Source organism: Zootoca vivipara, chromosome 6 (assembly GCF_965207765.1).
Source record: "Zootoca vivipara chromosome 6, rZooViv2.hap1.1, whole genome shotgun sequence".
Taxonomy (NCBI): Eukaryota; Metazoa; Chordata; class Lepidosauria; order Squamata; family Lacertidae; genus Zootoca; species Zootoca vivipara.
The window spans coordinates 56,925,311-56,946,247 of NC_142589.1; the positions used below are offsets into that span (position 1 = coordinate 56,925,311).

Genomic DNA, 20,937 nt, shown 5'->3' on the forward strand with positions numbered 1-20,937 from the left:
CACAAAATTCTGACCCTTCCATGTGCAACAAACTTCACCAAAGAAGAGATATTTAAAAAAAGAGAGTGGCCATTTAGTGGCGTAATATTTCTAGAGACAGGCAATTGTGCAGTCCATATAATTCTTGCTCATGTTGAGTTTTCCTCATGCTTGATCCAGAAGGAGTGAGGTCTTGTCAGCATAAAACATCTGTGCTCAAAGATCTGCACTGTTTGCAGATTTGCTACTGGGCGAGGTTCAAGGTGTTAATACAGTATTGGTATAGAAAACCCTTAACATATTGGGACCAGTTTACCTATGAGATTGCCTTATCCCAGATGTGCCCACACAACTGCTTCAAATACTCCTACAGGTGCCACATGACACCCCTTCCACATTTGTAAGAACTTGATCATTTAGTGTGGCTGCACCTACATTTTGGAACTCCCTGCTTATTGAGAGCAAGCAGGCGCCTTCGGTGTACTGCTTTCAGCACCTGCTCAAAACATTCCTGTTTAGACTAGCCTACCCAGATGCTTAGGAAGTTGAGGTAATTTTAATCTTTTTTAGTGTTTTGATTTAAGCAGACAACCTAAGCAGTGTGAGGTACCACCTATGTAGTAGCTTTATCCAGTTCTTAATCTAAGTAAAGTGTTCACAGCACTTGAAATGAAAGAAGGCAACCATGACTGGGATCAGACATCCCTGGGCAAACTAAGCTCTTTCTCAGATCACAACTCTTACCTGGGAATGAGACAAGTTTCAAAAGAGCACAGGCAAGGGCTATGGGAGCCAGGGAAATAATCACTAGCTTTAGGATCAAGCTTTGCACTTTTATTTTAAATATACATCATATATACTGAACTGGCTTCTACACAGTTACGAGACTGTCATTAATATTCAAGCAGCAACAAAGAGAAAACCTGTATGTGTTTAAATAAAAGGTTCTAACAACTGATTCGCATGACCCAATTTGGGTTAGAACCCAAGGACTGATCATGTGGATAGGGTCAGCCCCAAACTCACTTTCCAGCACTTTTTGGTTAGGGCTGTCAAGACACTCAAATCAAGGTCTGGGCAAGTATTTGGGATGGAAAGACCAGAGGCAAGGAGGTCAGTCACTTGCCTGTGCAGAAGAATAGCAACCCATTGTCCAAGCTACAGAAATGCAGCAGGTCTGGTGGGAACTGCCTACAATTTCATCAGGATAGCAATACAAGTCTCACAGTGCTCTCAGCCCTAGCCTTGCGGTAGCTGACAAAAACTACACAGCAAGACCTTAGGCTGGGGGTAGGCAATGTGTTAGACTCCAGCTTCCATCAACCCCAGATCCAATGGTCACAGATGTCATAAAATAGCACATGGAGGTCTGGTGTTACTGTGCGCTGTTCCGAATTCAAAAAATCAGTCAGAGTGTAGCGATGTTTTCCTTAATAATCGGTACCAGATACAAGTCTCCTTTCCGCAGTCTCCTCTTTCGCCACTGGGTGTCTCTACCTTGCTCTTGATGTTACTCCTCCGCTCCCCGTGCTCTCTTCTTCTCCTATGCTCCCGCCTCCTCTGCAGTCTCTTTCTCCTGTTGTTCCTCCTTTTCAATTCTCAGAAAGACCAGCCCATCCCGTCTGCACGCTACGCCATTTTCCTCCCTCTGTGGGTCATCGTTCTTTAGGAAGAAGAAACTCCCAAGTAGGACTGCTTATCTTTATTTCTTTCTTTGTGCTCAGTCCAGTCTTTTAACTTCCACCTTAGCCCTGCGGCGTGGGATTCCACTCTATAGATAAAAGCCGCTGCAGCTCTCTTATTTACTCCTTTCCGTTGGCGATATCCACTGTTTCTTACCCTGCGGTGGTTTAGATATAGTGGGAAAGGTTTCCCTTGATCTCCTCCTAATATATTGTCCCTTTGGCTTAACTCTGCGTCCAACTCTTTGGGGTTTAAACAGGTTGGTTCTCAGACCTCCGCCTCCACGTTGGTCTTGTTACTAAAAGAAGTCCGGTTAAAGTCCCCTTTATCTTTTAGTGCTCTGAATTGGACTATTTTTCTAGTCTTTAGGGATTAAAATGATGGAAATTACCCTCGCTTTTCCTCTCCGGGTCTCGAGGCTTGCTGCCTGGGCTGCTTGCGTCCTGGCGTCCCGCGCTCTCCGTCTTCCCACTCCTGTCTCGGCGTGGGCTCCGGAGAGCTCTTCGGACTCCGCTGGAACTTTTCGGTCTGGGGTCGCCCCCCGAGACCTTCTAGGGGGGGCGTGTAGCCTTCACGTACCCCCAAAAGCCGTTTTCGGCAGCCGCTTCGCCTACCCGCTCCGTTCTTTTCACAGAGCTCCGCAAAGCGCACCCGATTCGAAGCGCGAGGGAACCGGAAGTCGCTTTGCACTTTTATTTTAAATATACATCATATATACTGAACTGGCTTCTACACAGTTACGAGACTGTCATTAATATTCAAGCAGCAACAAAGAGAAAACCTGTATGTGTTTAAATAAAAGGTTCTAACAACTGATTCGCATGACCCAATTTGGGTTAGAACCCAAGGACTGATCATGTGGATAGGGTCAGCCCCAAACTCACTTTCCAGCACTTTTTGGTTAGGGCTGTCAAGACACTCAAATCAAGGTCTGGGCAAGTATTTGGGATGGAAAGACCAGAGGCAAGGAGGTCAGTCACTTGCCTGTGCAGAAGAATAGCAACCCATTGTCCAAGCTACAGAAATGCAGCAGGTCTGGTGGGAACTGCCTACAATTTCATCAGGATAGCAATACAAGTCTCACAGTGCTCTCAGCCCTAGCCTTGCGGTAGCTGACAAAAACTACACAGCAAGACCTTAGGCTGGGGGTAGGCAATGTGTTAGATTCCAGCTTCCATCAACCCCAGATCCAATGGTCACAGATGTCATAAAATAGCACATGGAGGACACCAGCTAGGCTCTCCCTGGTCAAGACACTTGCGGATCTCACAGAAATCCTTTAGTTTCACAGCTGCTCTTTATTTCTGAGGACGCGTTGTACAAATTGTTTTCAGTGTTTGTGCTTTTTAAATCATCATCATCAATGTGTCCTGATCAGATAGCAAATGATCCTACTTGCTCCCGGAAGGGTTGTTTTGCACCTCACACAAGAAAGTTATGCAAGGGGTTCTTCCATTTGCACAACTTCACACACAAAACTGATGTGGAACACATGTATTACAGAGTGACACGGACTCTTTTCCAATGTTCTTTGGGCCCAACCCTTCTGAAAGGATTTCTATTAGATTTGTTATAATCTACTAGTTCACAAATCTAGTAGATTTGTTATAATCTACTAGTTCACAAATCAATACTGCTTACCAGAATGGGAGCACAGGAAGCCGCCTTACTCAGGGTGTGATCAATCATTGGTCCACCTAGCTCAGTACTTCTTACACTGACTGGCAGCAGCTCTTCAAAGTTTCAAGCAGGGGATATTCCCAGCCCTACCCAGAGACATCAGGGATTGAACATGGGACATTCTGCATTTAAAAGAGTTGCTCTACCACTTAGCTTCCCATAAGGATCACTTTGTAAGTTCTTCCCTTTTCTTCGCAAAGTACATTTCAAAGCTGGTCTCCAATTTTATCTTCCAACTATATGTCCTTAAACAGCACTAAAATCAAAAGCTGTTCATCATCATTACAGAAGACACTGTTCTGTGGCAAAGCAATAATTAACTATGATGTGGAAGCTGTTCATATTCTGGGGACAGAACAGTTGTAAAAATGTGTCATTTAACCACCAGAGCCTCTTTCCTACACTCCCCCTGAAAGCTAAATGTTTAATGACAATTGGCCAAAAGTTATAAAAATCAATTAAATGATATTACACTTTTAACTTCCATATTCATCATTGCAATATCTAAGAACACTTGCCTTAAGAAACTGCAAGCTATTGCAGTTTGGTTTTATGGCTTGCATTGACAGCAATTTGATGGAGAGGCTATCAATTAATGAATAACCCAACCTTATTTCAAGTGCCTGAAATTATTCCAGGTTAAATTCACCTCCAAGGAAAAAGCCAAAGCAAAATATCTCAATGCTTGCAGTTCATGGCAAATTCAGATATCTTGTTAGATTCAACTTTTGATACCGGAGCACACTTGGCCCCAAGGGTTAAAGTGTAAATCATGTATTGGACTCCAGAATTCATTTGCTGGATAAGGTGAGGAGAGATGATCTATTGAGAAACCAGCATTAGGATGAAGCGATAAGGAGCAGGTCTCAGATGCTAGAGAGCTCGTTATAGCAACTGGTCAGTTTAGGTGTTACAGGACTTGGGAGAGCTCCCAGGGACAATAGCATTGTTCTATAATCCATTTCAATCTATATGCCTCAGTGATGGCCTACCATAGCCCAACTACCAAAATTTCTAAATACAAAAAACTGTATCACCACAGTTTGACACACACACACACACACACACACACACACACACACACACACACACACCTACACCATCACCTGTGGATATATGTGCACTGATAAAACACTGCAAAAAAGCAAGCTTCGTGCAAGCATGTCATATACATAGTATACATAGTTTGTGTATGTGCATGTGTGTGGTGGGATGACCAATGCTCAGGAGTTCATGTGCAGTTCAAGGTTTAATAATAAATAAATAAATAAATAATATACAGTACTTCATCAAATTGCATTATGTACATTAATAGTTTTCATCAGGGAAGAGATGCAAATGAACTGAGGAAGCCAAAACTGCAGCAAAGTGCACATACTTCAATGCTGAAATTAATTCTAGAAATTCTCCTAATTATACCAGAATTCAGAATAAGAAGAATGCTGACCAGAGAAACTCATATGGGGCATTATAGGCTAGATCTCTTAAATCCTAATAAGAGACATTTAGCCTAAGTAAGGATGTTCAAGGAATTTCTCAACTCAGAAGTATATCAGAATATGTTTAGCCTGGAGAAGAGAAGGTTAAGGGGTGATATGATAGCCATGTTCAAATATATAAAAGGATGTCATATAGAGGAGGGAGAAAGGTTGTTTTCTGCTGCTCCAGAGAAGTGGACACGGAGCAATGGATTCAAACTACAAGAAAGAAGATTCCACCTAAACATTAGGAAGAACTTCCTGACAGTAAGAGCTGCTCGGCAGTGGAATTTGCTACCAAGGAGTGTGGTGGAGTCTCCTTCTTTGGAGGTCTTTAAGCAGAGGCTTGACAGGCATATGTCAAGAATGCTTTGATGGTGTTTCCTGCTTGGCAGGGGGTTGGACTGGATGGTCCTTATGGTCCCTTCCAACTCTATGATTCTATTCTATGATTCTATGTCTTTAAATGCATAAATTGGAGAGGATTTTTTTATTTTAAAAATCCATTTTTAATATGAATTTTCAAGCAGGTTCTTTTTTATGGCAAACTTCTCGCAGATGCAAGAAGGAACCAACTAATGGGGGAAACACATGAAAATTCTGCAGACCAGAATACATTTGACCTGAGCATCCTTCTGTACTGAGCAGTGCAGTGAAACAGTCAAAGCAACTTCCACCTTTCCTGCTTCATCTGTGTCTCACCCCATGCCCAGCTTGACAATAATTTGGTCTAAACCAGGCATGTCAAACCTGCGGCCCTCCAGGTGTTTTGGACTACAATTCTCATCTTCCCCAACCACTGGTCCTGCTAGCTAGGGATCATGGGAGTTGTAGGCCAAAACATCTGGAGGGCCGCAGGTTTGACATGCCTGGTCTAAACCAACAAGAAATCTAGGAGAGGTGAATGTTGATGCCTGTTTATATCTCTGTGTTCTGGTGATGGCTGAGAGGTGGGAACAACAGCTTTAGAAAACAAGAGGGTCAATATGGCAGAAAATATATATGGTATTTTTGTTCTCAATTCTTCTATAAAGCCTGTTCACCCGTTCCCTACAAGAGAAAACACAATTAGGGAAGGCCCATTGAACTAGAATATGTTGCCAACATTTCCCTACCAGGCGAGAAAACCCAGAACTGTCATTTCTAATTGGCTAGAAGGCTTTTCATTCCCCCTCACTGCTTCTCTCCTCCTTTTATTCCATCTCCATTACAGCTTCATTTCACACTTTTCAGGAAAACAGGACGGCCCAAGATCTCACCAGAAACAGTGTCATTAAAGGGGCTGCAAAAAAGTGTTTCATGAGCTGTGAGAAGTGTTGGTTCATTGTTAGGTGATCCGCATGCGGCAAACCACTCCTGGACTGCCTGTTTCACACCCATCTGGTAACATGATATCCATGTGAGCCTGAGGCAGGTAAGAGCCAAAAGCCAGGAGGTCAAATGCAGGAAGCAAACAAATGCCCTAGCACATGTCAAGCTCAGAAAGAAGTTTAGCAGAATCCTGCTTTCTAGCAACTGAAGCAATGGCTGCATGGCACATCTATGGGATTCTCATTTCATCTGCAGAACAAGAACAAAGCTGTCCTGATGTACAGAGAAACTCACTCTAGAGTAGAGCCAACTCCGAGGAACAAAATTTGCAACAATTGCTCAAAAGCTCACTCTTGGTATTAAATATAATGCAGGTCAAACTATCATCCTTTTTATTAAAGGACTGCTGCTCTACTTGCTCCACTTGCAAACCCTAACTTGCCAACCACTCTTCCCCCACACTCCTCACTTTCCATCTCATCCACCCCCTTGCCTATACCCACAAGCTCACCACCTGCCCCCTGCCCTCCCAGCTCATCGCTACCCCCCTTTGAATGGAATTGGAAAGGTGCTTTGTACAGCAGCTTGCTAAACTGCTGCGTGAAGTGCCTCCCCCTCCATTAAACCTCACTGCAGGTGTGAGGCCACCTACTGGCAGCCACACTAACTGCAGCATGGTGACTGCAATATTTTTATGCATATAGGAGAGAAAAGGATTTGTGCCTTTGACATGCATTTATTTACTTGCTTATAAATCACTTAAGGACTTTTTAGTGGGAAGTGATACATAAATTTAATAAACCTAAACTTAGCAACAACTATGACTATGACTGCTACTTACGGTAATATTTGTTGCTGAGCAGTTAACAGTCACTATTATTATCCTCAATTTTAGTGGATGGGAAACAAGGAAGCAGAGAGAGAGAGAGAGAGAGAGAGAGAGAGAGAGAGAGAGAGAGAGAGAGAGAGAGGCTTGTCTACTGAGTTCATGGTAGAAGTGACATTCAGACAAGAGGGTATCTGGATCATAGCTCAGTCTCTTAGCACTTGGTGTGTAGAACCAGACAGCTGGCATGTATAGGCTATCCTGAGACATAATTGTATACAGACATAAACAGAGGGGGCAGCAATTACTCCTCCAAAATGGAACCTCAATACACTGTTATTATGAATAGAGACCATATCTCCCTCACACCATCCCGGGCATTAGGAGTGAATACCTTAAGCCTGGCTGAACAAATTTTGGACTGGACAATTTCTAGCCCCTAAAAAAAGTATCTTTCTAGTCTTAAGCCAGAAACAGGTTTTTTATATAGAAACAAGAGGGAATAAATAGTTGACTAATGACTTAGCAGGGTACATGATGTAGTCACTACTAATCACCAGTAGGGATGCGGGTGGCGCTGTGGGTTAAACCACAGAGCCTAGGGCTTGCTGATCAGAAGGTTGGCGGTTCGAATCCCCGCAATGGGGTGAGCTCCCATTGCTCAGTCCCTCCTCCTGCCAACCTAGCAGTTTGAAAGCACGTCAAAGTGCAAGTAGATAAATAGGTACCGCTCTGACGGGAAGGTAAACGGCATTTCCTTGTGCTGCTCTGGTTCGCCAGAAGCGGCTTTGTCATGCTGGCCACATGACCTGGAAGCTGTATGCCGGCTCCCTTGGCCAATAACGCGAGATGAGCGCCACAACCCCAGAGTCGGTCACGACTGGACCTAATGGTCAGGGGTCCCTTTACCTTTACCAATCTGCCAGTAGCAGCCTTGAAAACAACAATAGCACTAATTTCTCTATATAAATGGGAAATGTAGAAGCTGTAAGACCTGCCTGAAAGTGCCCACTCTTCTTCCAAACCTTGGTTTCCAAATCTATTGGTTTCCATGTATTGATGTGAGTCCTGGCACAAAAGTGATTTAAGGCAAGACTTGTTTTGAGTGTGATGGAGTCTCATAAGGCAAGCTCTTCTTTTCCATGGAGGGGGTTATTCCGGATGTGAATTCTGAGAGATTTAAGGTAGCTGGGATCTCAGACTTGGAACTTTGGCCATGCAGCCCAGGCACATTGTTGTTGTTTTTCTACCAGAAGGAAATTGGCAGCTGGAGGGCCTTGCTTGATCACCACTGGACTGTCACATAAGGAGACTAGTAAAGCAGCTCCTGCCTTTGGAGAGAGGAGGAGGGGGGGAAGAAAAAATACATCCCACCTGGCACTGAAAAATTGTCCTAGCTCGAGAATGAGCTACTAGCATGCTGCCAATTCTTTCTTTCTCAGGCTTAAAAACTTCTGTCGAGCTGTTTTGCATACATTTCTGGAAAAGAGTGAGAAGTGGGATGCCACAGGGTCCAGGACTCAGTGTTGTTCAACATCTTTATAAATGACTTGGATGCAGGATGACACCAACCAGGGAGAGGTAGCTAATGCTGCAGAAGGCAGAATTGGGATTCAAGATTGGAGAACTGGGCCAAAACTAACAAAACAAATTCCATTAGGAACAAATGTAAGATTCTCAACTTGTGCAGGAAAAATATGACTTGACAACAATGCATGCAAAAAGAATATGGGGTTTTAAAGAGACCACAAGTTTAACATGAATCAACTGTGTGAAGCAGCAGCAGCAGAAAAGCTAATGCCACTCTAGGCTGCATCAACAGATGTATAGTGTCCTGATCAAGGGAACAGGTAGGGAGTCGTGTTGGTCTGAGTCAAAACAAAATAAAAAACTTCCTTCAGTAGCACCTTAAAGACCAACTAAGTTTTTATTTTGGTATGAGCTTTCGTGTGCATGCACACTTCTTCAGATACACTTCAGATCCGAAGAAGTGTGCATGCACACGAAAGCTCATACCAAAATAAAAACTTAGTTGGTCTTTAAGGTGCTACTGAAGGATTTTTTTTATTTTGATCAAGGGAAGTAATAGCATCGCTCTATTCTGCCTTGGTCAGACTACACCTGAAGTACTGTTTCCCGTTCTGGACACCACATTTTAAGGATAAAACTGCCAAGCTGGAACATGTACAGGGGAGGGTGACCAGGATGTTCAAGAGTCTGGAAAGCAAGCCTTATGAGGAATCGTTGAGAGAGCTGGGTACATTTAGCCTGGAGAAGAGAAGACTGAGAGGTGATATGCTATCCATCTTCAAATATCTGAAGGACTGCCACATATAAAATGGAGCAAGTTTGTTTTCTGCTGCTCCAGAGTGTAGGACCCAAACTAATGGATTAAAATGACAAGAAAGAATATTCTGACAAAATTTTAGGAAGAACTTTCTGGTGGTAAGAGCTGTTCCACAGTGGGACTGACTATCTCAGAGGGCGGAGGACTCATTTTTAGAGGTTTTTAAATAGAAATTGGGTGGCTATCAGTCAGTGATTTTTTTCAATTGTGATTCCTCCAGCCCTACAATTCTATGATTTTATGCTGCCTCCAATTATGGTTGTGCCTGTTCCACCCTGAAGCATGGCACCACATCCAACACAAGTTTGCTACATGGTTGGCTCAAATTTTTCTGTGTGTTTTCTATGAGTTTTTTGACCTAATTATAGCTGTTTATAATTCTTATTAAATATTTGAGTCAGAATGCATAATTTGGCCTTGAGTCTATCTGGCATGTTGCTAATAATTAAAATCATGGCTCTTATTTCGTTTTAATAAAAGAAATTAAAAGGCAAAAGGGGAAATGATTTCTAGCAGTATTGTGAAACAGAATCATAAACATATCTTAAACAAAACACCAGATTTCTTCTCTCTCAGCCCACTCCACCCCCACCCCCACTGGCAAAAATTACTTACAAAAAGAAGGGGGGAAATGAATCATTTGAATTTAATTACCAACCTCTGGGTATTCTTTGGCAGCTTTCAAAAGTAAAATTTGAAAAGCCTTTTCCAAGTCTGTGCCTAGAACTTGAGAGGTTAGTTTCTTGTGAATATGAAATTGAATTATGCTGAAATCATGGGGAGTTCTCCAGGCCAGCAGACTGGAAAGGGCAGCCCTCTGGCTTACTTTAGACAACAGAGACCCAGCCCTTTTCTGAAAAGAGACTCTTAGAAATAATGAAGTTTGCCAAAGGCAGTCCAAGGCAGCTATTGTCTGAGGAGGGGGGAAAGAATCCCCAAGAACCCACTAACATAGTATAACGCACCAGGAAGAAGTCCTGTATAAGCATAGCAGAAAGATTGTCTGCTGGTCTTCTCCCTAACTCATTCATGCCATTCAACACCCATCAGCCACAGACAGCATACCAATGGCCAATTGTACCCAACAAAATCTGGGTTCTTCATCCCTACTTCAATTCACTGGGTGTAATCTGAAAGCTCCTAGAGATCAGAACTGGTCACGTGACTTGATGTGGTCTTAATCACTGTTAACCAAGATTTTGCAGATCCAAAACACCCAGGAGAAATATCTGCCTAGGAACACAGCAAGCCACATTATACCATGTCAGACCATTGGTCCACCTAACTCAATACTGGCTGCAATGGCTAGAAGCAGCTCTCTAAGGTTTTAGGCAGCAGTCTTTTCCAGCTCTACCTGGAGATACCAGGGATCAAGCCAGAGACCTTCACATGCAAAGCAGATGCTCTACCGCAGAGCTACAGCCCTTCTCCTGGTGGTAGCGTAATACCACCCCATATTCAGGACCAGCTGCAAACTTGGGCTCTTCTCTGTCCATAGGGAAGATAAACAGGACAGAAAGGCTGTTGGGAGAAGCTCACATCCCTCCTACCTGCAACAGGCACTCACTGCCAGCACTACACCAAGGCAAGCAAAGGCCTGAATAGTCTCAGAAGCTTCATAGCTTGTGAAGTTTGCCAGCACCAGATGAAAGTGCCTGCCCCCTAAAGTATTAACGTACACTAATAAATGCCATTTCTGCATTAAAACGAGCAACATCTAATTTTCATGCAAGCTCCAGGAACATTAAACAATTGGGTACGAGTTAAATGGCAGCTATCCCAGAATAATAGCTTTGCAACAACTCAGACTATAATTCCCCCCCCACACACAAAAACAGCTTGTCAGGCAAGTATAAAATTAGCTACATGAATACGTCTTTACTTCTGATGGTGACACAACTGTGGTAAACACATTACCTTTTAATTTAATACCCAGCAATATATCTAATTATGTCAGCAGCTGACAACCTTTCCCCTTCCTGAGAGGATTTGGAGTGTAGAAATAATGGCATTCCCCCCACATCTTGTAGATTGCCTGGTCACCTATGATGACTAAAGATTGGTTATGAGAGACAAGGCAGGGAAAGGATGATCTGGTCAATTGGAAGAGAGTTCCTTTCCTCCTCCACCTCCTTTTCACCATCTAACTACCACAAATCACTTACCACATTATGTTTGCAGTTACTGGAGGTTTCAAGTCTGTGTCAGCATTTGTCATGGCTAGAACAGAGGACCTGCAGGCCTGTGTTCTGCTGTCCTATCTGGTGAGCCACTGAGGCTGTAGGCTGGAGCATCTCCTGGATGGTAAAGTGCTTGTAAGCTCTGGAGTGACTCACCCAGGCTGACCACTGGCTCTCTGATCTGGCTTCAGGATCAGGCTGGATTTTTTCCTGGGCAACACAAGCGTCTACTCTGCTGTGTCTGGCTCCCGGCTCCTGATGCTCATTCCACAGCTCCCAAAGGGCCAGAACTTATACTCTCCTTTTATCAATGCAGCAGTATGTTCAACGGGACTTTGGAACTTGAAATATTAGAAGTAAGTGAAACCTCTGAGCTGTCTCTACGTGCAAAATTTCAAGAAATGTGTGAGAGGCACACAAAGCCTATCTGTGGTGGACGCAAGTTCTTCTGCCAATGGCAGACAGTGGGTGGCTGCCAGGATTCAACATTATTCCAATGCAAAAAATGGGGGGGGGGGCACTACTGGACATCCAAGACAAATGCTGCTGACACTGATAAGACTTCCATTGCACCCACCCCAATTTACAAAACACATTCCTTCTCCAATTTAGCCACCTTTAGATTTGTTTCAGCCCAACGTACTGGCTGCTTATTGTTGTGGTGGTAATTTCCACTGCCATGGTGGCATTTTATTTGGGCAGCCACCAAACTCCACCCAAGTTGGTTTCTCTTCTTCATATACTTCACAAGCACCCTGTCTTGGACCTCAAGACATGCCCTCCATGTCCTCCACCCTTTCAGAAAGGGAGGTCCCACCCCAAATGCAAAGGTTGCTCTCTTTTTCACCACTGAGAATTATTTACCACAGGAAATAAAAAAGAAACACAACTGTGATTACAAGAGAAGATTGATTTATTTTGCTCTAAGCAGATGGAGCCTGTGTTATTTTAAGACTCCTTCATGAATGATTCTCTGCATCTTTTATTCTGGGTATCTCTCAGTCACAGTGTCTTGTAACACAGCAGGAGGGGAGAGCTGGAGAGATAGGTGACAAAATGCTAATCCTGCCATCAGAGCCCAAAAGGAAGACCATGTCTCTGAAGAGACTGCATTCCCATCCTGCATGTAAAGCCCTGGAGTCTGCAGCTGCTGTAGCCCAAGTGGGGGCCTTGATAAAAATACTTTGTCAATGTCACACAGGCCCAGGGTACAGTTACACATTAGAAATTAAGGCAAAAGCAATATACTACAAAAGACACATGGCTGCTTCCAATTGCTTCATGTATCTTCCTTTTATCTTCCCATTTAATAGTTGATTAAATAGTAAGGTAAAGGTAAAGGGAACCCTGACCATTAGGTTCAGACGTGACCAACTCTGGGGTTGCGGCGCTCATCTCGTGTTATTGGCCGAGAGAGCCGGCGTACAGCTTCCAGGTCATGTGGCCAGCATGACAAAGCAGCTTCTGGCAAACCAGAGCAGCGCACGAAAATGCTGTTTACCTTCCCGCTGTAGCGGTACCGATTTATCTACTTGCACTTTGATGTGCTTTCAAACTGCTAGGTTGGCAGGAGCAGGGTCCGAGCAACGGGAGCTCACCCTGTCGCGGGGATTCGAACCACCTACATTCTGATCGGCAAGCCCTAGGCTCTGTGGTTTAACCCACAGTGCCACCCGCGTCCCTGAATAGTATTTCATTGCAATTAAAGTTTCCATGCCTCACTCTATTTCCCCACCCTAGAATCCTCCAGAGCAGTTAGCAAACCAAAACCTGCTTTGTGTTCTTCCCCAAAACACATCTGTATTGCCTTTACAAGAATCCCCATTTTATTTGAACATAACAACATTAGAACATAAGAAGCGCCTTGCTGGATCAGGCCAATGACCCATCTAGCCCACCACCCTGTGCTCATTGCGGCCAACCAGATGACTATGGGAAACCTGCAAGATGCACCTCTGTTACAGCATCATACCAACACTGAGACCACCTGGCTTCAAAAGTCTTATGACTCCTGTTACTGCTGATACAACGGTGGGACATTTCCAGCAGCACAAATATCTTCTTCCCCTTCCCAATTTCTGGGGGTGGGGAGGAGGTGCCGTGGCAGAAGTTCAGAGTTTCACCCAGTCAACAAGGGATTGTGTGCCCTAATTGCTTAACTAGCGCCACCAAGGGTTACAGAGGCAAATGGTCAGAGGCAATGGTAGCATTCCAGAGGGAAGGGAGCTTGACTGGTCTACAGGAGCCTGAGGTTCATCGCAAGCCACAGTTCAGAGCAAACCTAATTTTAGCAAGATCACCACAGTTCCCATAACAGAGACAGCAACCCATTTTAAAATAATCACACCATTCTAAAAAGCAAGGTTACGGACCGTTACATCCTACACTTTAAATTCTACTTAACCAGCTCTCTGCTATGGGAATCATCAAAAAGGACATGTATCAAAGACAGAAGCCCGATGCTGCAAAGCTTAACCAAGCTATCAAAAATATCTAGATATTTCTCATTACTGCATGCTTTAAAAAGATCTTAATAGTGACTATAACAAGCTGCAAATCTTGATCATGAAATCTTCCCTTTAAGTGCAAAACTTTAGTGCATCATAGATGACACCCTGCATTTCATTTCAGAGTTAAAATCATAAATGCACAGATACAATTAAATCTGTATGCCAATGTGAGCGGTACGGAAAATCAGAACTTAACTGCACTCCACAAACACTAACAGCAAAGGGTTGTATCCAACATCAGCTACAGTATACTAAAAGAAGACCCACTGAAATAAATCTAAATTAGTCATGTTCGTTAATTTCAGTGGGTCTACTCTGAGTGTAACTAATGTGAGATACATCCCACAAATCCTTAAAAAAAAAAAAACTGGACCCAGACTATCAAAGAGGCTGCCTCAACCCCTATGATATATCACAGCTTTTAAGACTCACAATGCTCTTTTTAAATACCTCGACTTTTTATTTATTTATTTTTATTTCGGAACTCACCGGCTGTTCTACATTCAAAGAATACCCACGTGGTATGCAGAAATAGAATATAAAACATAATACAGGTCATAAAACAGTGTTAAAAGAAAACAACCAACGAGAATGAAAGACTGCAATAAAAATAGACCAATTTTGGAAGCCTTGAGAGATATGTCTGATTTAAGTCTGCAAGGACACACACATAGAGGCTTGGAGTTTTCTTTCCCCACAGATTCACCAAAGTTGAGAGATATACTGGCAGATAACCCACAGATATAAGAAAGCATAGCCATCATCTTACCATAGGGAGGATCCCTCAGTTCCAGTAACCTCTAAAAAGTCATATTCATCTTCTAGTTGGAAATCCAGGAATACCAAAGCGATGGTATCCCCAGGCTCTGCTAGAATGGTCCATGTGCAGTCTGCATTGTTGCTGTACTCCGAAGGATAATGGGGGGTCGAAATAATCCCACTCTGCCCCCGAAGTGTCCCACCACAGGCATCATCAGCTGAAGGCAAAAGATGAAGGTGAATTAGAAGTAAGATTTATTCAGTTTGCATTTTCAGGAGAACCTATGTCATTCTCACTTCCTTTGACATTCACACTTTTACAGATTTTGTGATGTACTGGTAGTTCTCCAACCAAAATGGTTCTATGAATCAGAATTCTATGAATCTACATATAATACTGAGGCACTCTTAGTGGGTGGTTACCTAGACCAATTTTTGCATGGATGATGATGATGATGATGATATATGTAAATGGATGTGGAAATGGGTCAAACTGAACTGCCCCGCCACCATCCCTAGGCACTCACAACCTAAGGACAAACTTCAGGCTCTAGTTTCATAAGGTCTCAGAAGACCTGCTCTAAAACAATGCGTCTGGAGGTGCTTCATAGTGTGGGGAAGGCAGTTTGTGCATGCTTAGAAGCAAATTTCGTATTTCTTCACACATATTCCAGGATCCAACTTTAGGGCTCATACAAACTTGTGCTTGTCCACTACCTAGAAAGCACAGGTCTGATTAGTTTTCCCTTGCCTGATTAGTTTCCCCTGGAAATCCTGTTCTTTAGCGATAAATTGGAGGAAACGCCAAATTCAGTTGGCATTTGCTCCAATTCAGCAGTAATGACCGCTCCACACATCAATGGGGGGCAACTTTTGCGGGGACGCACGCAGCCCCCTGATCCCAGAGGCGACTCCCTGGTAGTTCGGGGCTGGCATCGCCTTCCTAGGTAGGATGCCAGGGGTCTCCGCCTACCCAAGCCCAGCATCCAATCCTGCCTGGGGAGGTGTTGCCAGGGGATGGCCAGGTAAGGGGAGGGGCTGTCCGGTCACACAAGGGAATTTGAATCTTACCTCCAAGCACCCGTTGGTTCCAGAGCTTCTCCCACCCTCCACACCCTCATTCATGTTCTTTTGCAGGTTAACCTTTTCTCTACATGTTCACAGGCGCTGCTACCGTGTTTCTCCGAAAATAAGACACCGCCTAATATTGATTTTTCCTCAAAAACACACACGGTGGCTTATTTTCAGGGGATGTCTTATTTTTTATTAAGTGTCCAGCCTAGCCTCTTCCTTGGCGCCCTCCAGATCTGCGCCTATCACTATGTCTTATTTTCGGGGTATGGCTTATATTGCGCAAATGCGTAGAAATCCTGCTACGGCTTATTTGATGGGTATGTCTTATTTTCGGAGAAACAGGGTATGTCAAGGCCGCTGTTGAAGGGTCGGAAAGGAATTTTCCTGCATTGGCAGGTTTCGCCTTTCCCATAGCAATACATCACAACTTTGGCAGTGTCAGGCCTTGGGCGGAATTCTTTGGCTATTTTCCTAGAGGGAGGGGCGTGAGGCGGAGACCTCACCCCCTTTGCGGCAACAAGAGCGGAGTATTGGGGGAAGCCTTGACCATGCCAATCGGCGTCATCACTTCCCCCTTCCAGTGGCAGCGAACAGGGGGCAGGTTCTCTCTGCTTGAACATATGTTTTCCAGAGCCAGCCCCAACTCCCATATATGTGGATAACCCCGACGCCTCCCAGAATCCCGGCTGGGGACTGGGAAGGATAATGCCCAATGCCTGAGCCAAGGTCTCCCTACATCTGACTCTTAATAAAGTTGTGGCCAATTTGAATCCGATAGCACGTTGTCTTGCATCTTTATTCCGCTCAGCGGGTCGCCTGAGGGTTTGGGGGACTCCGCCTGTCCACGCAAAGATTGGGTTTCCTTGGGGGAAAGCTTCAGGGCAAGGGCTGGATGAGTCCTTAGTCTGCTTATTTGTGTTTCTGACTTCTACAAGGTTGGGGGGCTTTGTTGTAAATGCCATCAAGAAAGTATATTGCTCATCCCCACGGGAGGGCATAGCAAAGTGATGACAGTTTGCCAAAGCTGAAATACTATGTTCATATGGTTCTTTCCGACATACAGTCATTTAGCACAAAGCAGTTCAGGCTCAAACAATACATGGCAGAAATGTGAGTGACCTTTCGCCCTGATGTATTGGTTTGTTTTTAATGTAAAAATCTTGGAGGTGATAGCAAGGGGGAGGGAATATAGTTTGGAAGGGAGCAATAGGACAGATACAAGAGACCTGGCAAATCTGGAAGGTGGGTGGAATCAAGAACATAAAGCTGTCTTATAGCAGGTCAGACTATTTGTGCACCGAGTCCAGTATTGCCTCCTCTGGCAGGCAGCAGCTCTTCAAAGCAGAAGGCCTTTCATATCACCAACTAGAACCTGATCCCTCTAATGGAATACATTGGAGACTGAACTGTATATTTTCTGCAAGAAAAGCATGTGCTTTGCCGCTGAGCACTGGGACCCTCCACTCGGGCATGGGGCTTTGAGCATTAGTGTGTTAGTGGGACACCACCCTCCACTGGGGCAAAAAACCAATTCTGCTTTGGGAAAAAAATTCACCACTATTGTTCTTTTTACAATAGTTTATATTCTGACTTTCAACATAAACAGCACTCAAGGCAGCTTTCTCCATGAAATGGCTTGCTTTGTCATTGTTTTTCATCAGGCTGGTTATGGAGTTGGATGTCATGCTCATTTTCCTGTCTGTAATGTAAGCCTACTGTCCTTGGTTGAAACCCTTCTCAGCCACAAGCTCACAAAAGTAACAACAAATATGAGTGCAATAAAGTCTGGAGTGTGCTTGAACATAGCTTGAAGGAAACAATTCACAACTATTCCATCAAGGTGGAAAAACACAAAAACACCAAAGCAGCAGCAACATTAATGAAAACAGAAGAATAGACAAATGATTGATTTAGCTATCTGCAAGCTGAATTCTATATAATCTTGTAGAATTTAGTAATCTGAGTTATCTCTTGTTGACATGTTGGACATTTTCATTTTTAAAACTTAAACAATCTATTTAAATTTTTGACAAGTCACAGTCAAATATTTGGTTCTATTTAGTTTATTGTTGCTTATGCCATAGAGTGTGTGCATGTGCCAAGTGGCATATATAACTGGCAATTATTCATAATAGCCCATGGCTAAAAACGACTTAAAAATGACTGATTCACGAATGTAATCCTTTCCGTTGCTTAACATGCATATTAAAAAAGAGAAAAGAACACAAGTCTTCCCCCTTTCCATATTTCAGAAATATATTATGTTAGCAACCAAAAATACTGCCTTCATTGCCATCAGTTGATAACAATTGTTGAAAATTACTAATTGGGTTCTTGTTCTGTAAGTATCTCACAGCAAAGTTTCTCCGGTCCCCAGAGACAGGAGTTGCAGCACTTTCCTCAGTCTTTGAGGGCTGAACCAGGGACTGGGAGCAGGAAGGTGGGAGTTGGAAGGTGGGAGTTTTGCAAACAAGTTAGAGCTGAGCATCAAAACAAAGAACTGAAAAACGTATCATAGAATTGCAGAGCTGGAAGGGACCATGAGGGTCATCTGGTCCAGAACTAGGAGTGCCATTGCTGCTCACGCAAACTCTCAGCCCAAACAATACATGCCTTATTGCCATTTTCCTGTCTAAGAAGTCTGCTTACCTTATTTGGTGGGCGGCCAGGCCCTGGGCCCCATGGTGATCCGAGCAGGGGACAGAGACTGGCACCCTTCTCACTGCTGCTTGCCCATGCCGTTGGCGCTGGGTGGGGCCCTGCTCAAAGGGTGGGCGCTGCTGACCAATCAGCGTTGACGGGGGCATGGCAGTGGAGAATTTAAACCACGGCGTGGCAGAGACCGTCCTGTTGTGCCCTTCTCCGGATCTCCCACCCACCATCTTTTTCTGCTTTGCTGTGAACGACCTTGCTATGGACTAATGTCAAATGGTGTATTGTTGGGACCAGGCAGGATTTTTTCCACTTGGCAAATTGGCTCCAGCCATTTGGTTTTCACCTACCTCATAGCAATCACCACAACTTTGAAATTAGACCTTGGGTAAGCCTTTGTTTGGATGGAGGGGAGATTGTAGCCTCCGCCTGCCCCTCCTCATTAAGGGTATCCTGTTAAAGGGATCCACAGGAGTGGATTCTGTCCGATGCCTGGACGTAGGCTAGGGCCATACCACTACCCCAACAGGGACCCCTTGGGGTGCCCCTGATTTGATGTAAGTCATAGGGCTCCCCCTGCTGGTGGTTTACCCTTAGTTGGACTCCCTGCAGATGGGCAGGAGTCAAGATGTAGTCTGGCTTCACCCAATGCCTAAGCCAAACCATTCACATCTATAACCAATAAAGTTGTGGCCTATTTGAACCCATAAACTAAAATCCTCTTGTTTATGTGCTTTATCTATCTACTAGAGAACTGAGGTTCATGAGGTCTTGCTATGCAATGCCTGATGTTCGGCCTAGTTGGGCAGGGCCAGTGCAGTGTGTGAAAACACGTCACTGTCCCATAATATTCTCTAGTCTGTAGCTCCAGTAGCTGACCCATGAGAGGTAATCCCTGACACAGTATCTCCCAAAGCACAATAACAAGGTAATAAGCCGGAGGAACACAACTTCTGTCACTTCCCCTGGGGAAGCTGTTGCACAGTGCCATTCTTCTCTGCCAAGGTCTTGTTTGCATATCTCTCCCACTCCCCTGTTGCCAGGCTGGCCTCATGCGGAAGCCAGGTGGCATGATTTCCAGCCATTCTAAATTCATGAATTTATGTGTTTGCTCTAATTCTAACCCTTCACTGAATGTAGAGATTATATTGCCCCCCCCAATAATATCATGTATGACTGTGGTAAGGTTATTTTGTGTGGTGGTCTATTGATGAAACAAAGCAAGAAGAGGGTTTGATGGGATTGTTGGAATAGTTGTATCAAAATTCTATTGTGTAAGGTTCTTACAACTGAGGAGACAGTGCACCTTTGAGGACTCCTGAGGCTGCCCTGATGCTCACTGGATGAAGAACTCGAACTCGGAGCACTGTTTGTGCCAAAACCTTTAATGCTCAAAGCAGTGCAGTTCATATGCAAAATGTGCTACGCATGGCGAAGCAAGCCAAATTGTATTCCCACCTTTTCTATGGGAATACGGTGGGCACAACTTCAGCATGGCAAATGAGCAAGCAAACATGAATTCCTTCTTGGGGGCTGGACCTGATCCGTCTGTTGATGCCTGTGCTGCTGTTTAGAGGCGGTGCTGCCATCAGAGGCAAAGCTGGCACAGCATACCTGGGTGACATGGAATGCTTTTTTAATAGATATTTTGCTAATGTGATCTGTACATGTTGCACTGCACCTTACCATACAGTATTTTTATGTAAGTGTGGTAAATCAATCAATCAATCAATCAATCAATGTTGTTGCAGTAGGAGACAGACCCAAGAAGGATTCTTCACATACCGGGACTTCTAGGAAGTGGGGTTATCCAAGGCTGGTGCAAGGGAAATGCTTCTCTCCCTTCCTCCCAAACTCCATCATCTCTTCAATATCCAAGGCCTCATCCCCAAAGCATTAGGAATTTGGCCATGAATACAGTGAGGGAGGGCTGAGTAGTAAAGGATGATATAGGAATGGAATGGGTGCATTTGCTCACATATGCTTGCATCTCAACCTGAGAAACCACTATTCAATCACTATTAATATTAGGGGGATTTCCTCTAGTTCCAAGTTCAGTCTGTGATTATTGCTGCTTGTGTAGCCAAAACAGCACCGCCCACACATAAAAGAGAGGTATCAGCAGGCTTGGGGGAATCCCAAGGTTTGCAGAAGGACAGAAATGCTGAAGGGGAAATAACCAGACCCAAAAACAGTGAAATGAGGACTGAGGCATGAAAAACCTGAATGGAGGGTTTTTTCATAGACTGGAGTAATTGGAATCCTAAACAAAAATACTGTACTCCACACTACAATGTTTTGCTGCAGACCCCACTTCTAAATAAGCAACACACACACACACACACACACACAGAGAGAGAGAGAGAGAGAGAGAGAGAGAGAGAGAGAGAGAGAGAGAAAGTCATTCAGTAAAGCTGACAGCATTTACTGTGCAGAAAGAGACCGGGATCCGTGGCTT

At 44.1% G+C, this 20,937-nt stretch overlaps 1 protein-coding gene across 1 annotated transcript in view; it reads right to left on the reverse strand.

Annotated features, from left to right (window-relative positions):
* Positions 1–20,937, reverse strand: part of CSMD2 (CUB and Sushi multiple domains 2) — a 354,334-nt gene that overhangs the window by 319,466 nt on the left and 13,931 nt on the right. The window contains exon 3 of the mRNA XM_088671318.1: positions 14,764–14,971. Within this exon, the coding sequence (XP_088527444.1) occupies positions 14,764–14,971 (208 nt within the window). The remainder of the gene's footprint in view (positions 1–14,763; positions 14,972–20,937) is intronic.